Source organism: Acanthochromis polyacanthus, chromosome 18, assembly GCF_021347895.1.
Source record: "Acanthochromis polyacanthus isolate Apoly-LR-REF ecotype Palm Island chromosome 18, KAUST_Apoly_ChrSc, whole genome shotgun sequence".
Lineage (NCBI taxonomy): Eukaryota > Metazoa > Chordata > Actinopteri > Pomacentridae > Acanthochromis > Acanthochromis polyacanthus.
Window position 1 is genome coordinate 2,593,217 of NC_067130.1, and position 18,857 is coordinate 2,612,073.

Genomic DNA, 18,857 nt, shown 5'->3' on the forward strand with positions numbered 1-18,857 from the left:
GATGTTGTGGATCATGAAGTGGATGTAGAAGTCTTAATGAGGAAGTTTGTGTGCTTGGTAGGAGTTATTCTGCAGTCGTCAACTTTAAAACCACAACATGTACCGAAAACAAAGATTATACGGGTTTGAATGTTGGAAGAGATGACAATCAGCTGATCACCAACCTTTGTGGAGACCTGTTAGACATGTTGAGTGATTTAAAGTATTTAATTTAAGCTGATGCTTCAGTTGACCTCCGTTTGCTGTAGGTTCCCCAACAAGTGGAACAACTTGGTCAGTTTAAAAATACACCATGAGGTCTTTGATGAATTGAATCTGGTGAAAGATCATGGTTGTGCAGCTGCAGGATGGTTGGTGTCTTCAGGCTTCTCGTTGTGGTTTTTAGCTGCTTCCCTCCAGCTGCAGGTTCAGTTTCTAAAGCGTGAAAACAACAAAAGCAAGAATCATTTCAACTTCAGCTCCTGGTCTCTGGTCTAAACTACGTCTGACGTCTCCATAAGTAGCTGCTGTGTCTGAAAACAATCTCCAATCTCCAACTTCTCCCCATGCAAAGCAGCTTCATCTGCATTGAAGAAACTGTGCTGAAGCATTTCATGATCAATAACTAGCAGACCAGTTGATTTTCTCATACTCCTGAAGCTTTTACTCGTTCAGATACACGTATATGACGATGTGTCTGTCCAGAGCTCGTATATGCAGGTGCTTTCAGAGCTTTGGAACTTTACAAAATCTTCGCACCTTTTTAATTTACAAAAAGTTTATTACTACATACATGACTGTTGCGTTTGGCAGGATGATAATGATGAAGTCCAGAAAACAGATTTAACACCGACAGTTGAAGTTTCCACAGCTGCTCTTCAAACTTTACTGTTGGCTGTGACCAGATTTGGAGTCCAACAATGTTTTATGTGCCATGAAAACATGTTTCATTGCCTTTTTAACAGGACAGAACTTCAATTAATTTAGATCCACATCCTCAGTCTTTGGTGTTTTGTTCACAACTATTGCAAAACTGAATAATCTTTGATGTGTTTGATAAGTAAACACATCGCTGTAGAAAATATGAAACTTCAGTCAAATGAAACGTCTCTTTAAGTTAAACTGTAACAGAATGTCATCTAAGAGGTGAACAAGCAGAAGGCGTCTTGCAGCTCGTAGCAGGTTGTAGTTTCTTGATGTCTCCATGTTGTGATCGAGATGTCGAAGGAATAGTTCTTTGGGTGCTAGATCTGGAAACATATGGCTGGCATGTTCATACAAGTATTCCATTTCTTCAGTTCTGCACCAAGATGCTTCATCTTGCTCATTTAGAGTCCAAAGGAGTGAAAAAATAAAGATGCTGGTTCGTAGAGTGAGTATCCAGGTCAGTCCCGTCAGGTCACGGTGGTCCAACTCTGCCACATCTTATGACGATGCTGCAGTTCTGTTATTGAAAAGTCCTCCTCTTCGTGGTCAAAGAGAGTCCTGGGACTCGTGCTCGTGGCCCAGTATCATCCTGCCGTTGTCGCTGTAGCTCCGGTTTGGCAGGAAAGACAATCTGAAAGAACGAAACAGAGACTTCTTTGAGAAACTTTTGTAAAACCTCAAACCAAACAAGCTCAAGAGACTGAAACAAAATGATCTCTTACTCATGTATTTTTCCTGTTTTCAAAGCAACACACAAAGAAAATCAAAATGTTGAACTGGGTTTGGTCAAGTCTTTTATGAGCCTTATTCATTTTTCTTTTCTACAAACACACAAGTTCCTTCATATCAATAAATTTTGGTGCTTTAGTTAATCTCAGTTAGACCGTCCTATACGCCAGTGGGGTCAAATTCATCTTAGTTCAGGCTCCACATTCAGCCCAATTTGATCTCAAGTGACCAGTAAAATCAGACAACTCCAATTTTTTCCTTTGTTTTAGCACAAAAACAGTACATACTTAAAATTTTCACATTTAAGGAATTATCTTTTTACAAAAAAATATGAACAACCTGCAATTTCTTAAAAAAATAAGATAAATTTCAAAAACAATTATGCCTCAGTTTATCATTTCCACATTACAACTTCCAGATCAGAGTTTATCGACAAAAAGACACAAAACATTAAGGTAGTGTCTACAGATACGGACCCATATCTGTAGCCCACAGGCTACGGATACGGCACTTTCCATTTGCCAGACAGATACGGACCCGTACGTGAGTCTCGCGAGTCAAGAAGCTGCTAACCACTGCAAACTGTTGAAAGGTAAGCAAAGGTTAAGGTTAGGGTCAGGTTTAGGGTCCGTACCTGTAGTACCGATGCTACGGGTCCGTACCACTAGCGTCTACCGGGAGTCACGTGACCAGATCTCGCGTATCTGATTGGCAAATGGCAAGTGCAGTATCCGTAGTCCACAGGCTACGGGTATGGGTCCGTACCTCTAGCAACAACCAAACATTAAATCACAGGTATCTGGAACTGAACAATATTGTATTTACTTTATGATCCAAATGACTAAAGTCAGACCAAAAAAGACAAAAAACGACAAAATATTTCAAAAACGAGGCACAAAACTACAAAAAAATGGACAAACGACACAAGCGAGAAAAAAGATACAAAATGACAAAAACAAGACAAAAAGCAACAAATAAAAGGAAACAAAGCAACAAAATGAAACAAACGACAAATCAGACAAAAACAACAAAAACAAGACAAAATATTACAAAAATGAGACACAAAATGAAAAAAACAACAATCTAGTATTTTACTTGACATGGTCTAGAAATGATTTTAAATTTATAGTTTTACTAATTTACAATCTGCAGTTAATGTCTTCTCTGTAATTTTTACACTTTGAGGGTCAGATTGGACCCTCTGGAGGACTTGGACCACGGGCCTCATGTTGGACACTATGCTGTGCAACCACTCCCAGCCAGTAACATCACTGATGTCTGGCAGTAAACCACTGGAAATGAATGCCAGTAAGAGAAAAGAAAATATAAATATTGCAACAAATAATCAAATTAAAAACATTTGGATTTAAAAGTTAAGGTCAAAGCAAACAGAGCTGAAAATCGTAGCTCCGCTGGCAGAAATAAGCAGAGAGGAGTTAGTCAGTGGGAATAAAGAAGAAGAAAGCATGGGAAACCCAGAAAAGAGCGACTGGGAACTGCAGCCGACATTCTTCTCAAAGTAGGCAACAACAACGGAGGATGATGGCACAAGGAGAATCTTAGCATTTGTTTTCGCAGTTGGAGTTTATTTAGCGAACAAATCAAATTTTAAATAAAAACCAAAAAGCTTAACATAGCAAAAGAGAAGTACATTTCTGTGTGTTTATAACTAGCTGGAGTGAAACAGCAGGAAGACTGATTCATTTGTGTATTTATTTATTTGCTCCAACGTGACAGTCGAGCTGTTTATGTGCTGCAGGAACACATTAGAAACGCTGAGTAGCATGTCGTTTACTATAGCTAGTGTACAGATTATAATAAAGTAATGATGGCAGCTGGTTTAGCAAACACATTCTGTTATGTAGAAACGTCACTATTAATACTCTCTATAGTCTAAACACGTCTATGTACAGAGCTGGATCAGTGTTTTGTGGCTTGAGTTGCCACTTTTCTCAAAATTCATGCCATCACAATAAACAGAAAGATGATATAGTTGCATACACATTGAACATAAAGCAACTGGAAAATTACTCAAAGCTTCACAAATCACAAATCTGCCAGTGACCTTATTTAACTTTCTTTTTTTCTGTTTGGAATTTTGGATCTTTTCCAGATTTGGAGCTCTTTAAGCTTTAGTGCAAACCGCAGACATATGGCTGCTTGTTATGGATATAGAGCGAGGGTGTTTTTAATTTAGAATTTATAATTAATAAAACCACATTATGTCGCCCTCCAACTGCATATCAGACCAAAGCAAAAACAGATTTGAATCTTGTCATGGTAAATCATTTTAATTTTTATGAAATTATTCTGTCCGGGGGGAAAAAACTGTCCTGGGGGCTTCTTAAAAGCTGAATAAAAAACACATAAAATCCCAAATGGATTTATGGATAATCTCATTGAGATCAGGATCTTGTATACTAATGACCACAACAATGAGAAGCATTCACTGAAAACAACCATCACACACAAACACACAACCGCACTCCTAAAAACAGCCACGAATAATATTAGAAAATAAGCTACTGGTGCTTTAAAGTCTCTGGGAGGAATGAGGCTCTGGAAGTTCACAGGATTGGAAACCAGCAGATCAGAGTTGATCCCATGTCACGGTTATTAGCTCTGAACTCAGCCAAAGGTTATTTAATGTCTCTGTAGCTCCACATAGCAGCTCTTTATGAACGAAGACACAAGAATGATGATTGTCCAACTTTCTCATTAACACCAATAACACTGATCGTCTTGTTACCAATCGCTCAAAGAGTCCAAGGCGTTCATTGGCCTCAAAACTCCCCAGATGCCTTTCTGATTGATCATAATGAGCCCGATCAATACAACCTTCATCATCCAAAAGATGTGCTGCCACAGCACGCCACAAGAGGGCGGCGTTTGTTTAGTCTGACTCCCAAAACGTAGACGTTGGGTATAAATCGGATATTTCCCTTTTAAAAATCCCCGTCACTACGAGAAACAACAACCTCTGAGCTGGCAACCTAACACAATCAAAACGGCAAGTTTTCCTGAGGGTTTGGAGAGTGCAATAATCTTTATTTATGGAACATTAGTCAAAATCCATTTACAAAGTGCTTCACAAGGCAGCAAAATACAACAGACAAGTCATAAAATCTCCAGAATTTAAAAAGACAAATAAAGAGAAACTTTATTAAATAAAACTACTGATAGATAAATAGTATCATAGACATGAAGGCTTGGGAAGAAACCCCCAAAACATAGCGGTTTAAATTCCACATTGCTTGTAAAATGCCCACTTTCAACAAGAATATTTGAAATAAGATTGCCTTCAGTTAGACAGCAAATCATCACTCAGTCCCAGGATGATTATAAACCCTAAACCATCCACTAGAACAGACAAAAAGTCCCATTTTCTGTCTTTTCTTCTGTGTGAACACTACGACTGGTGACTTGCCACTGGGGATCCACATGCTCAGCTCGATCTTATCAGATTATTCCCCACAATGACCAAACACACACAGAGTCCCGAGTGAAGGGGCGACGGGGGAAAGATAAACACAAATGTTCTGTAACTTCTGCTCCTCTGTTTTGTGTGTTTTCTGTACAGCCAGATTGTTTACTATCCAAACACAGCTCGGTCCCCGTCCGTCTGTCTGTCATCAGTCCTGGACGAGGTTTCTGTCCAGCAGCAGCCGGGGGAAGAATCCCTATCAGAATCCCACAAAACCACCCCGAAGTACTGAGGAGGAAGTTTAAGGAAATAGGAAACCGGATCACAAATAAATGTGGCATGACAGCGTGGGGTCAGAAAGGAACACATAAAAAAAAAAAACACTAAACAATTCTTATACAAATTACTTTGGTAAATATGTTCTGGGTGAAATGGAAATTACATGTTTTTGTTCCAGTTGCATTAAAATGATCTAAAAGGTTTTAAGTTTCTAAAAAAAGAAAGTGTGTCAGACAAAAGTCTCACACTTGACATGGATTATAGATATTTTTTTCAACTGAAGTGGTGATAAATAAGCTACCAGCAGTTTTTTTCCCAATGAAGATAACATTAAATGAATGATAAATCCAGTGTAGACATAGTTAATGTGGTAAATGACTATTGTATCTGTAAACAGCTGATGTTTAATGGAATATCTCCATAGGGGTACAGAGGAACATTTCCAGCAACCATCACTCCTGTGTTCTAATGCTACATTGTGTTAGCTAATGGTGCTGAAAGGCTCATTGATGATTAGAAAACCCTTGTGCAGTTATGATAGCACATGAATGGAAAACATGGAAATGTCTTTTGAACAGTAGCGTAACTATAAATAGGCCAGAGGTAAACAGTAATAAATATCTTACAAAGTATTGTGGGTCTCTACATGCATCAAATTTTGTGTCTAAAAATGACAGTTGTCGTTTCTAAAACCAGTAGAACACAACTGTTGTCTCCTTCTAGCAGTGGATCATTACACATGAGCCTCTTCCTCCATTGTTTTCTTTTTTAGACTGTAGTCCTTGCTTTGAGTGCCAACTTCCTTTTTCTATCCAGAGCATTAGACACTTTCATGTCCATGTTATTTCCACCACAGGCTCCTCTCCACTACATCTATGCTCCAATGATCCATCACCTCTTCAGCTCTGGCAAACCAAAGTCTCAAAAGGATAAACTCAATGCAACAAAAGTGAAAACATGTGCGCTCTTTGACACACGAGATAGAAAATATCTGATCATCCAATTTGCATAACTGCATGAACAGGATTATAAAATAACCTGTAAACAGCAGAATTTTTACCTCCGCCAGGAGGTTATGTAATCACTGGAGTTTTTCTGTTTGTCTGTTTGTCTGTTAACAGCATAACTCAAAAAGTTATGGACGGATTTTCACCAAAATTTTACAGAATGTCGGCCATCTCTCAATTGTACAGAGTCCTTCAAAAAAATCCTGGATCCAGACGGTGATCCGGATCACCTCCAAAATCTAATCGATTGTTACTTTTGCTCTTCCGGACATTCTGTAAAAATTTGGTGAAAATCTGTCCATAACTTTTTGAGTTATGCTGTTAACAGACAAACAGACAGACAAACAGATGGCCTGGCGGAGGTCTGCGCTCTCCGAGTGCTTTTCTAGTCTTCATTTTTGATCTAATGGACTGTGACTATCTGCATGTCTCCATCATGGCTTCCCATGGAAAAGAGTTGCAAGACAGACTAAAAAATCGGTTCGTGGGATTTCATAGAGACTGGAAAACATGCAGTAAGATGGTGATAAAAATCAGTGGAAACATCACTGCAACAGGAATCCTGAGGCAGAATGAGTGACGGTACCACTAATCACAGCTACAGTGACACGACAGACAGTGTGCTTCTTGTACAATTTAGCGCTGGAAAACCAGACAGGAAAATTCCTAATGACTTGGGAGGGCATTGCATAATGTCTCCATACGTCTACGGACAGCAGCCAAGGAAAGAAGGCCTTTTGTCCTTTAAAGCACAAAACTGCAAGTTGAAAGTTTGCTAAAACCATGAAGGAAGGCTTAATGAATATTGACAGCAAATTCTTTGGTCAGATTATCCATCCATCCATCCATCCATCCATCCATCCATCCATCCATCCATCCATCCATCCATCCATCCATCCATCTATTTTCTTGGTCGGGTCGTGAAGGCAGCAGATGAAGCAGGTCATTCCAGATGTCCCTCCACTCAGCAATGTTTTCCAGCTCTTCCTGGGGGATTCTGAGACGTTTCCAGGCCAGATGAGATACATAATCCCTCCAGCAGGTTCTGGGTCTGTTCTGGGGTCTGCTCCCAGGTGGACGTGTTTGGAAAACCTCCAAAGGAAGTCTCCCTGGAGGCATCAGATATCCAAACCACCTCCACTGGTTCCTTTAGAGGAGAAGAATCAGCAGCTCTACTCTGAGCTCACCTCCGGATGTCTGAGCTTCTCACCCTATCTGTAAGGCTGAGCCCAGACACCCTATGGAGGAAGACCTTTTGTATCCGCGATCTCATTCTTTGGGTCACTACCCAGAGCTCATGACCATAGATGAAGGCTGGAACGTAGATGGACGGTAAACTGAGAGCTTCTCCTTGAGGCTCAGCTCCCTCTTCACCACAATGGTTTGATACAACACCTGCATTAGTGCTGCTGCCGCACCAATCCCCCTGTCCATCTCATATCCATTTTGGTTGGATGAGACCAAGATAAAGCTGTTTGGGTCAGATAGCATCCATCATGTTTGGTTAGGACCACCACAGTGAATGCATGGCCCTACAGTGAAGCACAGAGTTGTGATCTTAAGAGGCTGCGACTCCGAGAGATGACGGTCAGTGTGGATATATCAAAACACTGGCAGACAGGATGACTTCCAGGCTGTAGAAACTGGCAGATGAGGAATATTCCAGCATGATAATGATCCAGAGCACAACGCCAAAATCACACAAGAGTTTCTGAGAAAGAAAAAAGCGAAAACTGTGACCTGGCCAAGTATGTCGCCTGACTCGAACCCAACTCAACATCTTTGGTGTCTTAAAGAGGAAGACAGAGAAACACAAAAATGATCTTTAAAGAGTCCTGCATGCTGAGGATTAACATCAAAAAAGGGAAGGGGGACATATGAAGCATGGAAAAATGAGCTGTTTTAATCTCAGTATGGAAAAGTGCACTGTACTTTTAATTTTACACCAAAGAAAGCACCCTACTTTCCAACTTAGACTTGATGCATTTACAACAATTTCTAGTTATCTGACATTTACATGACATTACACAGATGTGAAGTCCCTTCTGTTGTGTACTGTACACAATCATATCCTGTAACAAAGCTCTAAACCTGGAAACCATTATGTGGAAACTACGTCTTAATAAGGACGGAGATCAGAACCACAGTAAAGGCACCACAGAGTTACAAATTCATGCTTAAATTTAGCATTATTAAATTAATCGTCACATCTGGAGCCGCTTTAGATGGAGTTTCACCCCATCTACCCTATAGCTTCTCATTTAAATTCACGTGTGCGGTCTGATCTAAAGGCGGCTGATAGAGCAAAGATGTTGTTTGTGATTCTCATCGCTGCAGATTGCAGCTCACTGTGCTGGACTTACATATATGGTTTGGGTCACAAGCAAGATATTAACATGAGACGTAAGGCCGGAGCAAATGTTTTGACTACACATTCTGAATCTAATGATAGACGACACTTAAATACGTTCACATTAAATCTATTAGTCTTCCTCTGATATCCAGTGGAGCAGCTTTTAACTACAGGCCGTGCGGATTCAATCGGGCCAATTAAAGAATGGAGACGGTTATTTTCCCTTCATACGAGAACCTCGCCTGAGTTAAAAGAGGAAAGGAAGACGGATGGAAATGTCCCACAAATCAAATCAAGTCGTATAACATCGGCTTCACGAAGAAACCACAGGGCTAACAGTTTGTCCAGAGATAGTTCACATAGCATAAGAGAGAGAAAAACTAAGATTTCTCCTGCTATATGCGTGCATTTTGGTGTCCACTGTGATAAAAATGAAACGTTGTGGAAACAGGAACGACTCCTGCCCGGTCAGAGGCAGCGAGAGGAGAAATACCCAGCGGTATTTTACTAATTTGTCTCATGGGAAGCTTCAAATATGTGGAAAATGTCCGTTTCTATTCTGATTCCTCTATAAGCAGCAGCTGCAGCCAAGCGGAGCTGCAGAGCTGATGTATACAGACACTTTAAACTCAGCCTGAGCAGGAAGTTCATGACATGAAACTACATGTTTGGCACGATATATGGTTAGAAATAGACATTCAGCGTATTTAAAGTGAATGGGGGAGCTTTCACACAGAAAATTACCATGTAGTGTCATTGATAACAGATTCACTTTTATCTTACTACAATCCCATACGTTAAACTTTCTACTGCTGCTGTTTTCACACTAATCTGGTAAAACATGTGGCGAGTTTTACCGTGAAGCATCCAGAAGAAATGCAACATATTTATCTCTGCAGTAAGATGAGCTACAGTCAGCTGTTTTAAGCTGCAGATCTCCAGCTTCTCCACCCTGCCGGTTTGTGCAGCATGAAATCAGATCATGTGTGAAATTATTTCCTTTATTAAAACAATGTGAGTTTGCTTGTTTGTGTCTGTAAAGACTGCTGCCTCTAGTCTGTGCATCTGATAAATATGTGTTCTGCACTGTACCTTTTGCTAAATCAATCAGGATCCAAATGTAATAAACTCCACTTATTACATTTGGGATTTTGCAAATTCATTATCGATTAGGTTTCTTTGACAATTTCTGATTTTGGAGCTGATTTACCATTAATTCCCTGAAGACAAACAAACAAAAGCAACAGAAACCCCCCCCCCCTGCAAGACCCAGATAAGGAAAAAAATGAGCAAACAATTTCTGGATCCTATATATATATATATATATATATATATACATATATTTGCAAAAAATATATATATACATAATAGAAAACAATAATCAGAAAATCTAATTCTTGGGCAGCAGCTCCCATGAAGAAAAGCGAAACACAGCCTCATAGGTATGTTTCAGGACTGCATCTGGCGTCTACATGCTGCCAGTTAACTTGATCTACGGCTGAATTCCACTCAAACTGAAACATCTAAAAGCTACCGTGAAACTGGAGGGAATTTGGTCTCCTTCATCACATTTTTTAAAGGGATTTTAGCTCAACTGGAGGAAAAGGGGAGCTTTAACTGACAGCAGGCGTTTCAGACGATCTTTTTGAAACGTTATTTATTGTTTTATTTTTTGTTCGCCCGGTTGTTTGTGTGCGTTGGCTGCTTCCTTCACTTCACAGATTCTCCATTGCTTCAGGCTGTTGATAGTTGTCTGAAGGGAAACTGACAGATTTTTCTGCTTCATGTTTTCTGAGGTAACTACAGTAAAAATAAAATAGCTAACAGATGCAACTTCTTCACATTCAGTCTTCATTTTCTGGCTCTTTTAAGGTACAATTCTGCATTTTAGATTTTTAATTCCATCAAAGTTGCTCTTTCCAGGACTGATTACATTTAAATGAGTTTATTCGCACAAGCAAAACACATGTACGGCGTTCTTGTGAGACAAATTTAGCTGAATCTCAGTCAGAAGTCTCATATTTCACCGACTAGGCCGCTCCAGCTCCAATAATCGCTCGTCTCTCGAACAACAAGTTGTCGCATAAAACCCTCATCTGCTCTGTAACGTGACCTTCAGAGAGATCACCAGATAGAGGACAGGTTTGTGTTCCTTTCATTTTGCGCTAATTTCTTTTCGGGGACTTTAAATAATCAAATTTCTGTCTTATCTCCTCACTTTCAGAGCTGCAGCAGTGAGCAGGGAGGCTGATGGGAAAAGAGGACGAGACGCGTTTTCCCACAGGAAGTGCGGCATGAAGGTCGTCTTTTCAACGTCCTGAACTCAACCACGTAGAACTGCCTTCCTACGTTTAGGATTTTATTCTGAAACAAACAGGGAGTGTCCAACATGAGGCCGGTGGACCAAAAGTGGTCCTCCAGAGGGTCCAATCCGGTCCTCAAAGTGTAAAAATTACAGAGAAGACATTAACTGCAGATTGTAAATTAGTAACACTATAAATTTAAAATCATTTCCAGACCATGACAAATTGTTTTGATCATACAGTAAAATACTAGATTGTTCTTTTGTCTTATTTTGTGTCTCTTTTTGTTTTGTTTTGTGTCGTTTGTTTCATTTTGTTTCTCGTTGTCGCTTTGTGTCTCATGTCTGTAATATTTTGTGTTGTTTTTGTTGTTTTTTGCTTGACTTTTGTCTGACTTTTTTCATTTTGATCATTCAGTAAAACCCTCTATGATATACATTTCACATTATATATTTATTGTTAATTTGTCAATTAACCCTTTTCTGTGATTCTACTAGTTATTATTCATTATTATCATAAATAAGTTGCTGGTAAGCTGCAAAAGAACAGTAAATTGTTAAAAACAAAAACATTAAAAACTTCCATTTTTAGCAGTGTATACTTTTGTAATTATTCACAGAAATATGACGTATATCTATTTTGCTATTACTGGGCTCACACATAAAGGAAAGGTTGATGCTAGAGGTACGGACCCGTACCCGTAGCATCTGTACTAGAGGTACGGACCCGTTAAGGTCACTGAAGAGCTGGCGCCGGTTAACTACTATTTGCTGCACATTACAGGCAGTTTATATGAATGACTTTGACGGCGAACATTGTATAATTTAACCAAAAATACACCGTCTCCTCTCACACTTTAGACATTGCAGTTTTTACGCTTTTAGACGCCGTGTATAAATTGTTTGAAGTCCAGTTCCTTGTAGTTTGCTGGCTGTTAGTTCCGCCATTTGTTTTGTTTGCTGTTTGTGCTTTATTAGAACAGGGTCACGTCAATAAAAAGTTTTGCTATTTTTAATAGTAGTGCCGATTTCAACCCCCAAATCACTGTCCGTGAAAAAGTCAGATAATGATATTTATAAGACATTATGCATGATAGAAAAGAGAACAGCAGATGACTGACACGACAGGCTCGGCACGCAGATGACAGGCTCGGCACGCAGATTCACCTCGAATCACGGAAGCGCCTTCATCACTCGGATTACCAAACCGGCTCATTAATATTTATGTACGTCGGATTACCAGCCAATCACAAAGCGCGTTCATCAGCCGGCTCATTAATATTCATGTACGTCTCATTAATATTTATGGTAAGGCAAAGTGCCGTATCCGTAGGCCACAGGCTACGGGTACGGGTCCGTATCTGTAGACACTACCTAAAGGAAATGCATGAAATAATACATCAGTGTGGCTTTCAGAAATCATGCAGTATCTATCCAAATAGTCAACCCAGTCTCCTGAAAATTACCTTCCTATTTGACCAAACTGATGCAGCGTTGTCAGAGGAAACGCCCTCTACCAGAGTACGCTTGTTTGTGTTGTATGCCACATATCTTTGTTTCTCATTTTACTGCTTTTGTGTTTCTTCTTTTCAGCCAGCGAGTCGTTTATTAGCTGGGGTGGGACTTGTCGCCGTGGTAACCCAGTACATGGAGGAGAAGCTTCAGACATGTGGTGAACGGGTCGTATTTTAACCCAAACCACGATGTTTTCCTCAACTTAGACGTCTAGTTTTTGTGGCTTAAACCAAACCGTGAGTGAAATCAGAAGCTCCAGTCACCGACCTTCTTCCTCCATCATCCTCGACTACAGGAGAGTCAATAAACTCATCTTAGTCCAGGTTCCACATTCAGCTCAGTTTGATCTCCAGTGACCAGAAACTCTGCTGGTTTCTGATCCTCTAAACACAGATAAAAGCTGACCTTTTGCTTTTACATAGATGTTTGACTTTAACATGTAAAATTACGGCTACGTGGACATTCGGCCACATTAATAAAGGCTTTCTATTCTATTCTGTTCTATTCTAATAATACATTGCAGGCTTTTAGAGACCCAGATGTTCACTTCCTCTGTCCCCCCACTGCTATAAACAACGTCAAGTCCTCCCTCTGCTCTGAGAGTTGTTTTCCGCTGGTAGTAAATGCACAAAATATCTGCTGTCCTGCATCCAAGACCACGTAGTTTAAGAAAGAAAGCGCTGTAATTCCACACTGAAGAGTCTTGTCTGTCTTCTTAAGGGCCAGCCTGAGTGAAAACAGGGTGAAAGACTGGAGATATGAGCTGAGGATCGAGTTTCCCAACAAAATATCTAAGAAAATCCAACAATAAATAGCGATGGTAAAGGTGTAAAAGTAGTGATGGTAAACTCTCAAAAACAGAAACTTTTGGACGCTGAGAAACTGTAAATGGAGCCTTTGCTTGCTGAAAATTAAAAATACTGATCACACAGTGGCACAAACATCCCTAGGATTGTATTCAGATAGCAATTAATGACACCATTAACCCTCGTGGGTCAAACTGACCCGTTTTAAAGTTTGAAAATGGGGGAAAAAAATATTTTCACTGTGAAAACTTCTACATTTTCAATATTTTTGGGACATGTTTTAAAAGTTTTTGGTGCAAAAAAAGAAAAAAAAGTTGATATTTTATGGGAGTTGTGGGGCAAAATGGCTCCATAGCGCCCCCTGTAAAATTGAAAAAGTGGTCATTAGGTCAACTGCCACGACGTTTCATCTACAGCCACAATATTTGGGGAGCATATGCAGCACATCAGGACACACAACAAAGTCAATCACAGCCATGCTCTAAACCCAACAGGAAGTCGGCCATCTTGAATTAGCTGTAAATTTTTTCAGATTAATAACTCATCGAGGGTAAGTCCAAGAGGCCTCAAATTTGGCCAGTACATGCAACAGTCCTTCCTGATAGAAAATTATCAAAATGCTCCGCAAAACCCAAAGGGCGTGGCCATGGCGACTCCCAAAAATATTGATCCTTCGCCATCAAACAGGAAGTGTTGTCTAACTCGCCTGAACATGCTCCAATCTGCCTGAAATTTTACATGTATGATCAGAGCCCCGCCCTGACAACATCCATGTAGTTATATACATTCACAGTCATAGCGCCACCTTGTGGTATCAGGAAATACACTTTTTTTTTTTACACTTTGATGTACTATTGTCAGCAGGTTGATCAGATTCACCTTAAATTTGGTGACATAACCTTAAACACGTTGATGATGACTCCCAGAGAAAATGGCGACTCGTCATCAAAGGGCGTGTCTGTGGCGGCACGGCGAATTTCGATGTTTCGCCATGAAAATTGATTTTTTTTTAATATCTCAGCTGCACGTCGTCCAATCTGGACCACACTTCATATAATGGACAAGAGTCCGGGTTAGAACACATCCACACTCATGAATTTAGAAATACTGATAGCGCCACCTACTGGCAACAGGGAGTTCTTGTCATTACATTTGCACGTCCCATTGTCCGATACTTTGTCATATCATTCTGGAAATTTGACAGCTCAGTCTTTCCACCTTGATGATGCCACAGTGTGAAGATTTTGACGATTCATAAAACGCTGTTGCCGTGGCAACACATCGTTGCCGTAGCAAACAAAGTACTTTTTGACAGGTTAAAATGCTCAAAAGCTCGCCAAAATTAACACACATATCTGGATTGGTGAGCCATTTCATATTTTAGGTGAATTTCACCTGATTGTGGCCACAGAATGTGCTGAACCTGGAGCCGGCCAGCTGCTCGTATTAATCAAACAGCCCACTTCCCTTTATGACACCAAGCTAATAGTCATAAATTCTCTTATCGGCCTTTCTAATAGTGTGGACATTACAATCAGATTCATGGTGGTGTAAACTATTACATTTCATCTTTATCACATCCAGCGATGACTTCTTTTTCATGGGCCTCCTTTATAACGGCTTTTTGCATAATGAAATTTAAAGCACTCCATCGACCAGGGAGATCTGGCACTCGGTTTACTTATATTTACATGTATTTTGTTTTCCCACTACAGGCAAACAGGCCTGATGAATGTATGGCCCTGCTGGGACACAGAGCTGCTCTGAGATCAGGCAACTTCCAGGCTCTACTGTAAAGTCTAGAGAGGGAACATTTTATTCCGTTTTAGCTCAACGTGACAAATAAAGGCTCTTTTCTTTAAAGTGCAATCTGCAGATGGCAAGAATGTGTTAATTTCTTTGCAAAATAAGGTGTTAAAACATGCAAAGTCACATGTTTTGTTACAGCTTAGGCTGTGAGCTGTGGCTGGGCTCTCTCTCTCTTTTTGCAGGTGTGTGTCATCTGTCATCAGCAGATCATGTGCAGGTGGAGGGCAGATAATCAGGTCCTGGCGTCCTATAAGAACCGCTGTCAGTCGTCGTTTGATGCCTGACGTTGCTCTTGGTTACCTGACTCCGCCGGCTCCTTGGTCTGCTCCTGGTCCTCCATGGATTCTGCTGGGTCAAGGAGAATCATCTTTTCCTTGACCCAGCAGCTTTAATGTTCACTTTACAATTTGTCCACTTCTCTCCTCAGCTTTTCTAAACATACGAGCTTACAGTAACATGACACGGCGCTAAAATAATATCCGTGAATCAAAACAGAACGACTAATCTAACGGAATGAGAACAAAAAACACGGAATCTCTTCCTAAAAACCGTTAAAGTCGTACTTTACATGGCCGCACACTTCACTGGGATGAGATCAGCTGGAATGTTTCAAGTGTTTCCAGATAGGATGCGATATTAGATTTCTTCTGATATTAATTTTCTCTCTGTCGTCATGTCTGTCTCTCATCGTACACTGAACGCTGACTTTAAAAACGGCAAAGAAAAAACCCTTTCGTTCTCCAAACAGAGCTTGTTTTGTTAGAGAAGAAGGATTTTATCCGACTGCGACCTGATCCTCTCTCATCCTGCTGAAGTTAATCCACACATTGTTGTTTTAAAGTTTCACAGTGAAAATTTCCACATTTTCAACATTTTTGGGCAATTTTTGAACATTTTTTGGTGGAAAACGACGGAATGTGAAAAAAGTTTTTTTTTTTTTTAAAGAACATTCAGAAAAAAAATCAACCAAAATCCAGCAAATTTCACTGGATTTTGATTGATTTTTTTTGTGAATGTTCTTAAAGAAAATATTAGAAGTTTTACTGATATATATGAAATCTAATTTAGATATTTTTAGGATTTTTTTTGGAAGATTTTTACTCATTTTTCAAAAATGTTGACAAGAATTTTCTTGCCAAATTTGGGGGATTTATTTATTTATTTATTTTAATAAAACTTTAAAGGGAATCTTTTAAGGAATTATTGGAATTTTCATCCTCTTGGTTTTGCAAATTTAAAATTTGAAAATGTAGGGGAAAAATATCACTTTAGATATTTTTAAGATTTTTTTCGAAGATTGTTTCTCATTTTGTAACATTTTGTCTTGTATTTGTTGTTTTTTTGGTCCTTTTTTTTGTCATTTTGATCATAAAGTAAAATACTGCATCATTCACTTCAGATAGCTGTGACTAAATGTTGTTCCTTTGTAGACACTCTGTGATCTGGAAGTTGTAATGTCAAAATGAGGCATAATTTTGTTGAAAACAAATTTTTTTTTCTTCAGAAATTTCAGGTTGTTCATGATGTTTTTGTTAAAAGATAATTCCTTCAATGTGAACATTTTCAGAATGTACTTTTTTGCGCTAAAACAAAGGAAACATTAGGAGTTGTGGTTATTTATAGCTTATTGTTCTGTGATTTTACTGGTCACTGGAGATCAAACTGCACTGAATGTGGAACCTGAACTAGAATGAGTTTGACTCTCCTGTACTAGTGGGAGTCCAACAGTAATGTTGGTGTGTGTGGGATTATCATGACCATGATGACTGAGAATCTACTCAGACAATTTTAAGAACATTTTCTCACAGCTGCTGGCCACTGCGTACAACACAAAACACACTAAAAAAATTTATCAAATGTGTGTTTCATGAGAGAGCTCAGAAAAAAGCAGGAATCTACAAACTAAAGTGCATTTCAGGTAAAGAGTCCGACCACAGAGTGGAGCAGCTCAGCAGCTAATCTCTAAAGTCCTGAGGCTAAAAGCATCTCTTTGAGTCAGTGAGAACCATGCTGCTGAAAAAAAAACAATAAAACATCTCTGAATAAACAGACCCCAAAAAAAGGGAGATAAGGTCGGTTACCCAGTGAGCATGTGCTGAAACTGAGGTAGAGTAATGAAGAATGTATGACACATGATAATCAGATTTTAGAACTGACCCTGTTTGGCTTCAGCTGCATCATCATTTGATATCTAAAATATGAGAAAAATCGATGGCATGAGTTAATACTACTGTTCAAAAGTTTGGGGTCACTTAGAAATGTCCTCATTTTTGAAAGAAAAACAGTTTTTTTCAATGTAGTTAGCATGAAATGAATGATAAATCTAGATAGGCATGTGGTAAATGGCTATTCTATCTGGAAACGGCTGATTTTTAATGGAACATCTCCATAGGGGTACAGAGGAACATTTCCAGCAACCATCACTCCTGTGTTCTAATGCTACATTGTGTTAGCTAATGGTGCTGAAAGGCTCATTGATGATTAGAAAACCCTTGTTCAGTTATGTTAGCACATGGATAGAAGTGGGAGTTTTCATGGAAAATATGGGATTGTCTGGATGATCCCAAAGTTTTGTACAGTAAAAAACCAAGCCAATTTAACAAGGAAGTGATTTAAACTATAATAACAAAAATACATAAAATAGCTTCCATACTCAACCATTGTGCTAGTTGACCTGGTAATCTCTACCAAACTGGCACCAATGAATCTGAGGGGAGCCAAGGCTTCATCTGACTGGACAAATGCAGTGAATATGACACCACGGTCCAATTATCACAGCAGAACTTGTTTTCTGGCTCTTATCCAGGTTGTTTTCTCCTGACTAGATCCTTGCTGTGTTGTATCTACTCTCAGATGTACGTGTTTGGATAAAAGCGTCTGCTAAATAAAACTGTGGAACTGTAGAAATACAGTAGCCTGAACCCGCCTAATTCACTCAACAGGTGATGACACTTTACATCCAAATAGCTGCATGTGATGAGTGTTTCCCTCACAAAAGAACAAAACACAAACTTAAAAACACCTTTATGTATATAGGGTGAAATCCTGTCCTAAATAATGGATATTTATGGATACAATATTTACCCCTATACTGTGTAAAACTAAGCAGTGGACATCAGTTGCTATCTCTGTTGAACATAGAATCATTTGAGCCGCCGTCTAAGGCCATCTTCTCCTGCTGTCTATCAGCATCAACGTTCTATCGTCGCTCCCCGGGGTTCTAGCAGGATGTGGCTGACAGTTCATGGAACCAGTAGAACAGAAACCGCTCCTAGAATATCTGCCTCTTCACAGAAACTACCAAACTCACAAGCAAAGACACAGAACCACAGTGATGTGAGATGCAAATCACGTTTGCTTGGTTTTAATTTTGTTGTCTTTTTTTGGTCCCAGTTTTATTGGATGGTTCCCGATCCCACATTTATTTGCACTTTTGTTAACACACGAATAAACCAGCCTCCTCAAAGCTTCTGTGACCCTTTCCCAGAACAATATCTAGTTTTTTTACAGCCTATTAAGTTAAGCAGTGGGCGCTGACATCACCCAGGAGTGACAGCGATGGTTTATAGTTGGTCAAACAGCGCGGGGCAGTAAAGTGGTATTTAGTTTGGCATGCAGGGAGATGCTACTGTATCCCAGCTGAGAACCACCAGTTCTTAGAAAACAACTTGTCTGAACTGAATTGAACCAAATTATGTCTTTGCTGCTCCTTTGGGGGAAATTTTCT

The 18,857-nt window shown here is 39.6% G+C and overlaps 2 protein-coding genes across 3 annotated transcripts in view; one reads left to right on the forward strand and one right to left on the reverse strand.

The window, feature by feature from the left end:
- LOC127530767 (cytochrome c oxidase subunit 3-like) overlaps positions 1-18,857 on the forward strand; it is a 199,887-nt gene that overhangs the window by 64,088 nt on the left and 116,942 nt on the right. The gene's annotated exons all lie outside the window — the stretch shown is intronic.
- Positions 617-18,857, reverse strand: part of si:dkey-247m21.3 (5-hydroxytryptamine receptor 4) — a 63,387-nt gene continuing 45,146 nt past the window's right edge. For both annotated transcript variants that reach the window (XR_007937405.1, XM_051938106.1), the window contains exon 7: positions 617-1,537. Coding sequence is in view for 1 of the 2 variants with exons in the window: in XM_051938106.1 (XP_051794066.1) it covers positions 1,453-1,537 (85 nt within the window). In the remaining variant the exon portion in view is untranslated. The remainder of the gene's footprint in view (positions 1,538-18,857) is intronic.